The sequence below is a fragment of the Mytilus galloprovincialis genome, chromosome 3 (assembly GCF_965363235.1).
Source record: "Mytilus galloprovincialis chromosome 3, xbMytGall1.hap1.1, whole genome shotgun sequence".
Lineage (NCBI taxonomy): Eukaryota > Metazoa > Mollusca > Bivalvia > Mytilida > Mytilidae > Mytilus > Mytilus galloprovincialis.
Window position 1 is genome coordinate 27,257,932 of NC_134840.1, and position 12,766 is coordinate 27,270,697.

At 32.4% G+C, this 12,766-nt stretch overlaps 1 protein-coding gene across 2 annotated transcripts in view; it reads right to left on the reverse strand.

Annotated features, from left to right (window-relative positions):
• LOC143067586 (WD repeat-containing and planar cell polarity effector protein fritz homolog) overlaps positions 1–12,766 on the reverse strand; it is a 41,549-nt gene that overhangs the window by 2,783 nt on the left and 26,000 nt on the right. For both annotated transcript variants that reach the window (XM_076240935.1, XM_076240936.1), the window contains exons 15-25: positions 11,386–11,436; positions 10,109–10,180; positions 9,284–9,375; positions 8,712–8,813; positions 7,965–8,070; positions 5,340–5,454; positions 4,772–4,895; positions 3,260–3,323; positions 1,629–1,719; positions 1,321–1,400; positions 370–488 (exon numbers count right to left, since the gene is read on the reverse strand). In XM_076240935.1, coding sequence (XP_076097050.1) covers positions 370–488; positions 1,321–1,400; positions 1,629–1,719; positions 3,260–3,323; positions 4,772–4,895; positions 5,340–5,454; positions 7,965–8,070; positions 8,712–8,813; positions 9,284–9,375; positions 10,109–10,180; positions 11,386–11,436 — 1,016 coding nt within the window. The remainder of the gene's footprint in view (positions 1–369; positions 489–1,320; positions 1,401–1,628; positions 1,720–3,259; positions 3,324–4,771; positions 4,896–5,339; positions 5,455–7,964; positions 8,071–8,711; positions 8,814–9,283; positions 9,376–10,108; positions 10,181–11,385; positions 11,437–12,766) is intronic.

Sequence of the window (12,766 nt, forward strand, 5' to 3'; positions counted from 1 at the left end):
CATATGTTTTGAAAACATATGAAAAACATATGTTGCAATTTTTCCTGTGTACTTGATACTCTATTGATAAGCCTTCTTTCATTTGGTTGCAATTGATAAAGTAATGAATAGAATGCATATGACAATGGACAACAACATAGGATGCCAAGATCTAGAGATGGCAAAGGTTCATATGACACATAGGGTCAGTGAACTGAAAAGAGCATTCTTTTAAACATGTTAAAGTACAATTACATTAAATTTGTTTTAACAAGACAAAATAAGCATGAAAATGATTTTAATATGCTACAGTGTAATTTAATAAAAGAAAAACAATTGTGATAAATAAACATATGGTAGAATTTCATTGTAATTTTAAGCAATACTTACACATGACTATTTCTGTTTTCTCCATTTGCTAAATAACCTCCCCTGTTGCCATAACTATGATGTGAATGGAAGCCATTATGTACACCACCATTCCTTAAATCTCCATTAGACAAGTGTCCCTGAAAATGAAAAAAAAATCAAAAAAATCATTAATTTGAATTAAGATTAGATAAAATCTTAAAGGAAACAATAACATTCTAAGTAGACTTGAAATTCAAGAGATTTGTTCTCTGCATTGCACAAGATGATGTCCTTCTAGAATGAGTGTGACCTTGTTGTATGCAACCTACTGTTAAGTACAGTCCCTATATAAGATTGTAGGACATCCTGACTTCATATCAGCAGGTACTCTATGCAAGCTTCCAATAACTATCAGCATTATTTGACAAGGTATGTTTTACCTGTAAAATTTATATTTCTTTTAAACTAGTGGTGGTTTTTTTTTTGGTTATCTTGTATATTGCTATTAGGGACAATAGATACTCTACTTGAACTAAATTTTATTGCAGATTCTTTGATGTATCTTAAGTTATCCATTGGGCAAGATTGAAAATGGTAAGGGTGAGATCTCAAATAACTACTGAAACCCTATCATATATGTTCCTATCCCAATTAAGGAACCTTTTCAATGGTTGACTTGTATCATATCTTAATTTTATTTTTATTTGGAAAGTTTGGTGTTGATGGCAGATCTTCGAATTATTTTATTCGTTGACTTTGGGGATTACGAGACTGACATATTGTATAGACATAATATCAACTGTATCAATTGGTGATTTGAAAGTGAACTGCAATTTTATAGAATTGAACACTAGTAGTTATAGCTAGGTTAAAGCTATAACTCTTAAAAACTTTAGGTTTTAAAATATCAGTTCCACAACATTATAAAAGTGATTTTATAAATTAAAACAATTTAACAATCTATAATCTATAATCTATATTATAAAATACCTCATTTTGTGATAAATGTTGCTGGTTTAACTGGTGAAATCCATTATCCACAAAATCATCATCATAGTCATCAAATGAATCTGTGCAATATAAAACAATGTGATATCCATCACCAACAACACAAAGTGCATAATATAATTCAATTTAAAATAATTGTGTAGTATGTGAATCCAATAACTGTGTATGCAGATATCAAACCAATGCACAAGTTTGTGCTTTTTTACATTTTTTATGTGATGTCAATAATAACTTTAATCAAATACTTTATACAAAGTTATTTATTTGTGTTATAAGCAATACTAAATTACCCAACGACTCTGATTCAATCTGTTCTGCTTTCCTCTTTGCCACCTCTGCCAATGCTGTCTCTCCTTTATCTAATGCCATATAATGTATATCCTATCAAAAGATAAATTTGTGTAAGGAAAATTACTATATCATATGGTTTTCAGCTTTGCTAAAGCATAAGCTTTTGTCATGGTGATTTTATATATTCAATCTGTGATAAGATAGAAATTTAAAGTCACTACTGTTTGTTTGATCTAATGTAGAGTTTAATCCACATGAAAATCACCTGCTCTAGCCAACACCAGGGCTTCCAAAACGGTCATATATTCCGGTCATTTGTATAATGTCCAGTAAAAGTCCGGCTGGGCAAAGCATGAAACGGTCATATACTTTTTATTTTTCAAGGCTTTTTCGGTCATTTTTACATAATTCACGATCTTTTTGACCCAACCTTTTGCCTTTAACATCAACACATTTCCGGTCATAAATGTGACATGATGATTAATTACTATCAAAACAACACCTATTTCAATACTTTCTAATTTTAATCAAGGCTAATTAGTAGTTGGACAGCTGAAATCTACCTGTTCAGGTGACAGGTGAACTATGATCAGTACCGGACATCGTATAAATTGATCGGTTTAATCACAAATATTTTCTTACATTTCAGCGGTTTGTATCTAATTGATTTCGTTCTAAAGATTAAAATTATTAGAAATTAGTTTATCAAAATGATTTGATGAAAAATTTTAAGGTTTTAAATAAAAAATAGTCAGAACTATGTCGTATGAACTAGAACACGTGTGCGCATGTGCAAAGGTGGGAAATTTAATAATGCATCCTACATTTCTTCAAAAATGCTAAAATTATCAATGATACCTGTATCTAACGTTCAATTCAAGTATTTTGTTGAAGAAATAACGTGGAAAGAGCTTCTTCTCTCAGTCGTGCTTTGTAAAAATACACGGATTTTACGTATCCGTTTATGGTCCATGTTTTACCATTGTCAAGACAACATCCGGTTGAAAACGAAAGTAGTTTTTGACAATGTCATTTTGCACAAATAAAAAGTCTATGGCAGATATGAGCACGCTGATGTGCACACTTTGAATGATGCACTGCCAATTTAACAGTAACATCCTAACATCAAATTCATATCATATCAAAGTAAAGTTTAAAATCGTTTTTTTTTTAATGTAATGTCAATCATTGGAATGGCCATCTGATTACCATAATTGCCTTTTGTGACTAAGTCTTAAGGGATTAAAATCGGGATCAGATATGAAATGTCCAGCTGGCTCAAATATTTTTTGGAAGCCCTGGCCAACACGTCTCAGTTATTTTTAGTCAAGTGCATTCTGTTATTTAAACACATTTTTGCTGGCATTTAAAATCATATATTTCAGTGTTTTCTTTTCTAACTAATTAATCATGCTCTGAAAGTATACAACTTTTGAGTATAAAAACAGGATTTCAATATGTGTATCAGATCCATTATTTATACTGTATCCTATCTTGATTTACTTGCTTTAAAATGTTCAACAAGTCAAATTCTCTATTGGTATATTCTAATACTGTAATTTTGTCATTAGAACCTTTTTGAATTTATATATTGAACATTCCCTATATAAGATTCCGTAACAATGCTTACCATAAACAAATCCCTTGAACCAATATCTACAGCCAATAAAAATGCCTTGTCAAATCTGGAGTACCTGTAAAAAAAATATGAACATCATTTTCACTGTCATACATTTCAGACTTACAGAAAACTGTATGCAGTGAACTATATTTTTAAGTCTTATAGATTAATGCAAGATATTCAGATAAAAAAAACCTTGTCAATCAATTCCTACTACTGGTACATTACAGTACATTTTTTGCTATTCTTAATTTGTTGTTGTTACCACACAACACAGCTATGTTCTTCAATACACAGATTTAGTGTGACCAAAATATTGTAAACAATTCTTTTCAATCTATAGTGCTAGGTATTGTCTTAAACTTGCAGTGAAGTGAGAGTTTTTTTATCCATGTTGAAAGCATCACTGTGACTGTAAGATGAGAAAGAGCAGTGCACTAGTGTATCTTTGCTTTTGTATTTTTTCATTGATTTTGTGTGTCATGATTTGGTTGAAAAAATATCTTCAATTATAGAATGGCCTACACTATACAAACTTTCCTGTCAGACAACAAACATTATTCTACTTTCACACTGAAGAAGTTTAGGGATAATTCATTTAGTTAACAATCTATATACAAATGACAAGGACATTTTAACTACTGTGAAAGTACTTTAATTCTTGGGTATCAATTTTCGAGGTTTGAGCAACATTTACATGTTCGTGGGTTTTTGAATTCGTGAATTTTAGTTTTCTAAATAAAAAATGAAGCCATTGGAAACGAAGGTGTCTGGATTGAAGGAAATTGCAAAGTAAACATTGATCCATGTAAATCGTAGTGATCACACTAATTATCCCGAAATAGAGTGATCAACAGATTAAAGACCATCAAATGTGTTAATTATACCATAAACATGTCACCTTAGTAAAACAGTAACATAAACAAATGCTATAAACATATTTTGAATTGTAAATAATTCTTATCTTCAGCAAGCTTAGCATGAAACTATCATTTCTTATAAGTACGAGAACGATGAGGATATACAATGAACACTTTATCATAGCATATCAATACTGGAAATCTGACTTTCATCGATAAAAAAAAAAATAATTATGAGAAACTAAAGTTGTACAGTTTAGGTTTTTAAATATTAAATGGGTATAATCCTGCCTGCAGTTGTAGTTCATAGAGTGTTTAACCTGTGACTTCTATTATAGTATTCTCAGATTTGGCGATATTCATTATATTTTCTAGATCATATCAGTAGTCAAACCTATATACATGGGGATCTTTCCATGTCTTGATTTGGACAAAGGTTGTTTTATTTCGTTGTACACTTAACTTCGTGGATAGTCATCCACAAAAACCATGAAAATTGGTTCCCCACAAATAAAAGTACTTTCACAGTATAACTAGTCTATATAAATTTTTAATAATGCTTAAAATGAACTGTTGAACTATTGAATTTTAGAACTAATGTACAAAATTGCATAATCTTTAAAAACCTAAATCGTATCTGGAATATAATGTGTTGATATACCTGAGTAATTGGTGAAAGAAACGTCTTGCTAATCGACTAATAGGATCTCTATAGTCCATGATTGTTACTTCTGATAAAGGTCGTTTTGGTGCATAAAATGTTCCTAATGTTGACTCTAGCTGACCTTTTAAAAATAAATATAAAAACAAATAATTACACAATAATGTTTCAAGCAATTACACAGTTACATTTGTTTTATAGACTAAAAGATGAAGGTATACTACGGTAACTTGTTGTTTACTGTTTAAAACATATTTCATTGTAGAAAATTAGGATCACAATACTATGTTATATGTATAAAATTTGCTGGTTAGTTGTTGTTTTATAGACTCTAATATTTACTTTACATTTTCCTCACCAAGATTTTTTAAACGTCTATTGCCTATAAACTGAACTTCAACTAAAGAGATATCTAAACCCTACATTTCTGGAGAAACCTGTGGTACTTAAATGAATCTCGTGAATTTATGATCTTTTCTCAACTCACTTTAAACATTGAGTTACATGCTTGACAATGGATGACAGACTTGAATTATTTTAAGAGTAAATGGTTGTCCATTATACCTACCCTCTCTTTCAGCATTGAGTGGTTGTCTTAGTAAATGATTTACAATAGCAGACAAACTGGAGTAACACACAGGACCTTCCATGTCCCAATTCATAGCTTTCAGTAACTGTACAGCCTGTATAAAATAACAATAAAAGATGAATTACACATAAACAGATTTATGTTAAATTGGTTCATGAGAAGAATTTAGTTGTATAGTGCTGAGTCATTATTTCTTTGTGTATTTTTTTTACAATAAAATAACATGTGTTTTAATCTTATTGTCAGCAACAGTCTGTTACATATCATTCATTAATGTTAAATCATATTTCATTTCATATGAAAATTCCCAATAAGTATTGTGCATTTATAGCAACTAGAGTAGAATGGTGGTGATTGTTTATTTGTACATTGCCTCAGTACATTAGAAAGCTGATTATAAACTGAAACATCAATTTTGCTCCTAACAGTTTTCGAAAGACTGAACAATAAATATCAAGTCGTTTATACTATTACAGTTGATTTGCAGTACTATTCAGCCATTTCCCTTACAGTCAATTAATCTCTGGTCAGTCTATAGCTGTGTTCAGACTGTATAGTAGGTGTTATTTGACGTACAAAACAACATAAAACTTGTCTTCATCTCTTAATCAAACAGAATTCCCTCAAGTTTGGAATGATTTGATGTGATTTAAAAAGACATCATTCTAAGACAAACATTATTTGTAGGAGCCGTAACATTTTACTTACTAATCTAAACATCTATAGAAATATATCTCCCCAATAGACAGTATCAAAACAAATTAGGTAAATAAAGGCTGTTTGGTGACCTATAGTTATAACTTCTACTCATTAGATCTCTGGTTGAAGATCGACTCATTGGTAATCATACTGCATCTTTTTATTTTTATATGACACCATTCTTTAGGGGTACAAAATACTTGCTGGTTAAAATCACAATGTTCACAAAAAAGGTGTTTTTTTAATATAAACCGATCATTGGTTATTTAATTGTTCCTAATACCGCAGTCCCACTAGGCCACGATCGCACTATGATCTGTGAAAAAATGCAAATTTTGATGATCATAGTAGGATCGTGTAGAACGCAGTAAGGTCGTATCAAGGTCAAGGTGAGGTCTTCAAGATCCTGATGAGCGTGGCCAACTTTGAACGTTCAAAACAATCGTGATGTGGTCGTGGCCAAATCAGGTCAGAGAAGAAGCGTAGTGAGAGCGCACTAAGATCGTAGTAAGATCGCAAAGGTCGCTGTAACATCGTAGCGAAAGCGTGATTCTATTCAAAGAGACTGTGCTACGATCTCACAGCGACGTTATCACGACCTCACTACGACCATCACGTTCTCACCGCAACCAAACTATGCTTCCACTAAGACTATATCACGCTGTTCACGACCATAGTACTATTCTAGCACGCCCTTGCCGTCCTCATCACGCTCTTCTTACGACCTGACTACGTTCATACTACGACCATCATTTTCAACGTCATTTTCACAAAAAATATATTAAATCTCTCCAGGTTTTGTTTGTCTGTATATAATTAGGACTTCTTGTCCATTTTCTCTAACGGCCCAACCATGCTTTTCGCTTTTATATAGGTTAGACCGTTGGTTTTCCCATTTAAATGGTTTTACAGTAGTGATTTTTGGGGCCCTTATAGCTTGCTGTTTGGTGAGAGCCCATGCTCTGTGTTTAAGGCCATACCTTGGCCTAAGATGGTTTACTTTTATAAATTGTTACTTGGATGGTGAGTTGTCTCATTGGCACTAATACCACATCTTCCTATATCTCTAAATACATCTGTGTCATGTCTGCTATTGTTCACTTAAATATCAACATTTGAGCTTTATGGACAGTGGTGGATCCAGGGGGAGGGTTCCAGGGTTGGAACCCCTATTTTTTGGACGATCAATGCATTTAAATGGGGACATATAGTTGGAACCCCCCTTTTTGTCCTGGGTTGGGACCCCCTTTTAAAATGGCTGCATGGATCTGCCCCTGACACCAGCAATAGGTTGTAATTTCGGTTGGATTGGTCAGTCTGACATCTCTGCTTGATCAGGATTCGTTACTATCAGAGCTCCCTCTGCCTCTACATCAACCCCTACCACCACGCCCACGTGTTCTAGTAGATTTTGGTGGCATGACTGTATTGTTTCCGGAAAAGCTTACGTATTAATCAGAAATAGAAGGAATGGAACTGTATTGATATGGAACACGATGTTGACGTTATTGCTGAGAACATAGTAAGATCGCGGTATGAATGTAGTATAATCGTGGTAAGAACGTGGTATAATCGCAGTAGAAGCGTGGTAAGATCGTGTTGCAATCGGATAACTCGTGGTATGGTGGTAGTGAGAACAGGACGAGCGTAGAAAGATCTTGATAAGCATAGTGAGGTCGCAGAATAAGCGCGGCGAGAACGTGGTATAATGGTAGTGGGATCGTTGTAGAAACTTAATGAGGACGTAGTATCATTGTGAAAGCAATGAAAATTTACATTTTCATGCCACTCATACCGTGACCTCACCAGGATCTGAATTTATTTAGATCGCGGTGAGCATGATGCGATCGTGGTCTAGTGGGACTAGGCCTTAAAACAAAATGAAAATTGTCCAGTATTCCTCACCTCTTCCTCTTGTCTATGTTTTAGATATTCTTTGACTAATTCTAGTCCTGACAGTCTCTCTCTACTGATAACTCCTAGATGTAATATAAACACAACCGGAGGGCCTCTACAAAGTACAAAGTTAAGTTCAATGAAAATTAATATATATTTATATTGTAGAAAACAGTGAGGTTGTAATGTTAAGATGTCCTCCAATAAAGCAAAACTGATGGAAATTATAATCTTCCTTGAGATATTGGCCAAAACAGACCAAATCATTAAACTAAAGGCTCTAAAGAGCATGTGTTCATTATTTGCATCTTTATAAAATACCTATTCATTTTTTTAAATACTTTATTTCTCCCTTTAAGCCTAATCTTATTCTAGTCCACGTTGTAGTGATTTTAAATTTGTAATTTCAAATTCAGTTGATGTATTTAAATTAAAAAAGATCCAAGTTTTATGGACAATTTATGTTCCCATTATTTTTCTATTCATGGAAGTTTCAAAAAAATAAATTGCTCAAAACATTAGTTGGTTTACAGTTAATGTGAACACGGTGTGAAGGTACCAGAGACAGATGTTTGAAAGCATCATTTCACCAAAATGAACATCAATTGCAGATCACAGTGTATATAAACTTAATTTTCCACATTTACCTGGCTATATTTTATAATTACATGGAGAAATCATGATAGTTTGCATTTTCAGAATATTGGCCATCTTTAAACTAAATTAAAATGTGCATATCTCAGTATACTGCTTTACCTGTCAAAATGCATATACATAGCATCAGTGTAGTCACCATTCCATTCTACAGACTTTGGATCATATAAACACCATTTAATATCCTTTAATGTGTAGGGAACCCTGCAAAATACGAAAATGATTTTTTCTTCAAAATATGCATGTAGGACAAGTGACAAAAAACACTTTGCCACCAAATTTCACTTTATTGTTATCTTATATATTTATTGTAATTTATGAAAATTTAAAAATGGTATTAAGTGAAAATATGGTAGAGCAAGTGAATGTCCCTCAAAAATATCCTCAACAAGCTTTAAAGCTTTAATGATATTAAAATCTTCACAACTGGAAAACATAGTAAGGAGATACAGTTAAAGTAGTAATTTAAAAAGTTTATCATGCTGCATGTCACTAAGACTGATAGGACTTTTTCCAGACAGGGAAGGTCATTGCAAAAATTTATAATGTATTATCTCCCCTTTTTCCCACACTTTAATCTGCTTCGCTTTAAAATAGTGTCTTTAAAAGTAAAAATATGTGTACTATTACATTCATAAATATAAGGCTAACATAAAACCATAATCCTATCTTACTTAAAAAATTTGCCTACAGGAAGAATTCTATGCGTACATGGATCTTCTGACACCAACTGTACTTTCAGGGAAGATAATGCCATATCAAAAACCTGTAACAAGTAAATTATAATAGTTTTCTGAATTGAATTTACATGTTTCAGTATCTTTTGTTATATAATTGTTATGAGATTGGTCAAATTGACTGCATACCAATGGGACACAAACAAATTTTTACATATTCGGCTTTCTAACTATTTTCATCTGAGTGTCACTGATGAGTCTTATGAAGACAAAACGTGCTTCTGGCATATCAAATTAAAAGCCTGGTACCTTTGATAACTATATACAGCATACCAAACAAATTATAGCAATTTTACTGAATAAATGTTTGATTGAGTGAAATGGATTTCCCAATCTTCATGTATTTATTCACCCAATTGAGTTTTATCCTATCTGGATTTTTTTATACAGTTAATCTTGCATGCTACAGTGAAGAAGTAGATATAAGCCTGAACTTTTAGGAGGTCAGATAGAAGGTTTTATGTGGTTAAACTGATTCATTAGTATTTCTTCTTAAACATTATTTTTTTTCTAAAAGACATCAAATCAATTATGTAAAATATTTTGTAAGGAAAAAAGGTTTCTTCATTGTACGAAAACAATGAGTTGACTTCAAAGAATCTTTGTGCAATTGATAAAATAACTTAAACATGTTAAAGTCAAACTATAATTGTAAATGCCATGAAATATAAATAAAACCTATGCAATCACAGCAATTTTTTTTTATATATATATAGGACTGATAGATCTACATTTGTTGCTGACATTGCTATCTCACTTTACCTGAATATCTCCTCTAGCACCTACTACAAAGAATACTGTTCCTGTAGGATGCCACGAAATGCAGGCTGGTATCTGTAAACAAAATAATGTGTTATTATAATGTTTATATCGGACACAATTTATTTCCATTTCCCATGATGTATGTGTAAAATCATGTGTCAATAATAAAGTATTATATGTCATGCACATGCACATGTACTTGACATAAATTTATGAACAAACAAGAAGTAATTGTAACAGGATGCTGTTATGAAGTCTCCCAAACAAAGCTCCCATAACTCGCCATTTATATGGTCCCATGTTCATTTGATTAGTTGTATTGTCCCATACAAGAACAGATATGGTTTAGGGGTGGGGATGTTGACCGTTTACAAGTTTTCAAACAAGAGGGGGTGGGGTGAGCCCCTAGGGACATCACTTTTATTTCATTTCATTTGTTTTATTGTCCCCTACAAGAATATATATGGTTTAGGGGTGGGGATCTGGACCGTTTACAAGATAATAGCACATTCTCAAATTGAACGTGGAGGGGATGACCCCCCGGGGACTTCCCTTTAATTTCATTTGATTTGTTTTATCGTCCCATTCAAGAATATATATGGTTTAGGGGTGGGGATCTGGACCGTTTACAAGATAAAAGCATATTCTCAAATTGAAGGGGGTGGAGATGACCCCCCAGGGACTCCCCCTATATTTCATGTGATTTGTTTTATTGTCCTATAATCATTTCTTAAAACTGCATGTATCTATCACTTACAGTTTTCAAGTTATATTCATTTGAAAATTTTAGAAAATAAAATCCCATAGGGTTCTATAGTAAGCCCCTCCCTCCTTTCTACCCCCCAAAATACCCCTTAATAGACCCCAATGCACAAACGAAAGATTGATGGCTCACCTAGACATATTAGTCCATTTCCATTCTCAATTTTATATTAGTCTACCATTTTATGAAATCCTAAGTCAATTTGACAAGTGGTTTAGGAGAACCGCTGCGGACAAGTTCATTTTTAAAGTGGCGGAAGAAGAGGAAGAAGAGGAAGAATAATAAAAATAATAAGAACTGACCAAAACAATAAGTCTCCAAACTTTGTTTGGGAGACTTAAATATAAAGATTTATTTATTTTTATATGTATACTAAATACACTATCAAACACTGATGTTTACATACCAAACATAACTTTGTATACCAGAAAAGCAATATTTCTCATTTCAGGATTGTATCACAAGAATGAAAAGTAATTTCTATATCTAGATGTTTTAGCTTTACACAACTCACCAATGCAGCCCTGACATAAAATGTGGACTTCCTCCCTTCATCATATAGTACCTAAAATAAGATAAAAATATTTCAATCAGAAACTAAACCTTCACAATCAAGATAGGTTAATTTAATACAGACTGCATAGTCTGTGGAGTACAATAGAATGAGTACAAAAGACAGAGCTTCAACACAAACTCATTGTACCTGAAGGATTAAATAGTGATGTCAATACATGTACAATATTAACTGTTATGTAATCACTATGGTTTTTTTTATATATATTTACTCACTGAAGATAACCCTATGTTACCTCAACTTTTAAATAATGAAATAGTATGGAAGAAAGAAATTTTGAATTATTATCCTTAAGGTGGTACCCAACACTTTCACTAAAATAAATTTGGTTCGTTTAATTTTCATAAAATTTTGACAAAGTATTTACTTTGACCCTTTAACAAAAATATAAAAATTTCAAAAATTTTGAACCAACCGTTTTGTCAGAAAAATTACACTGGTTATATAGTAGTTTGACACACATCAATTTTGATCATTGAGAAGCCTAATATTCCCTTTACAACACAACGTAATTAAAACGTTAAGCTGATTTTACAGAGTTATCTCCCTGTAGTGTTAGGTACCACCTTAAACATAACTACAAATATGCTAAAACCAATTTAGCCATGGAAGCTACTACAGTCTGTTTTCTTATGGCATTGTTAATGTACATAATTCTAATCCAATATTTTCTAGAGATTTCTGAAAGCTCTAAATTTGCTTATACAGTGAAACCTGGGTAAACCGAACCCTGATAAAACCGAATTTCAGTTTAAACCGAACAATTTTCAAAGTCCCACAAAATTTCCCTATCAATTAACGTTAATCTAACCTGAAAAAACCGAACCCTGTCAACACCGAATTCCGAACGCTTTTTGAAGGCTCGTTAATAAATTATTATCTAAAAATTACCTGTCAAAAATCGATCAATACCAATCAAAACAATAAAATATTATTAATTATTTGCATGATTTAATTAAACAAACACAGGATGACAGAGTATCCCCGAAGGTATTTGAGGTTTAATGAACTTGTGAGTTGTTATTACAAACTAATTAACATGTCTGTGTCCATGTATAAAGTGATTTTTTTGTACAGAAACGTTAAACTGGTCAGCTACCCCCATCGCCGATAATGACAAGAAAAGAACTTTCACTCAGATCAATTAAATGCACCTTACTCAAATAATTACGGCCACAAAATCGAAACTGCCATTCTGTAGATAAACTGTTTAATTAAATAATAGTTTTAAAGCCTTTCACTGGATTAAGAAGTCGTGCAACACAACAAGGTCAATGGATTTCGATTGCTGGATTCCCTTTAGAGGCCCTATATATTTGAT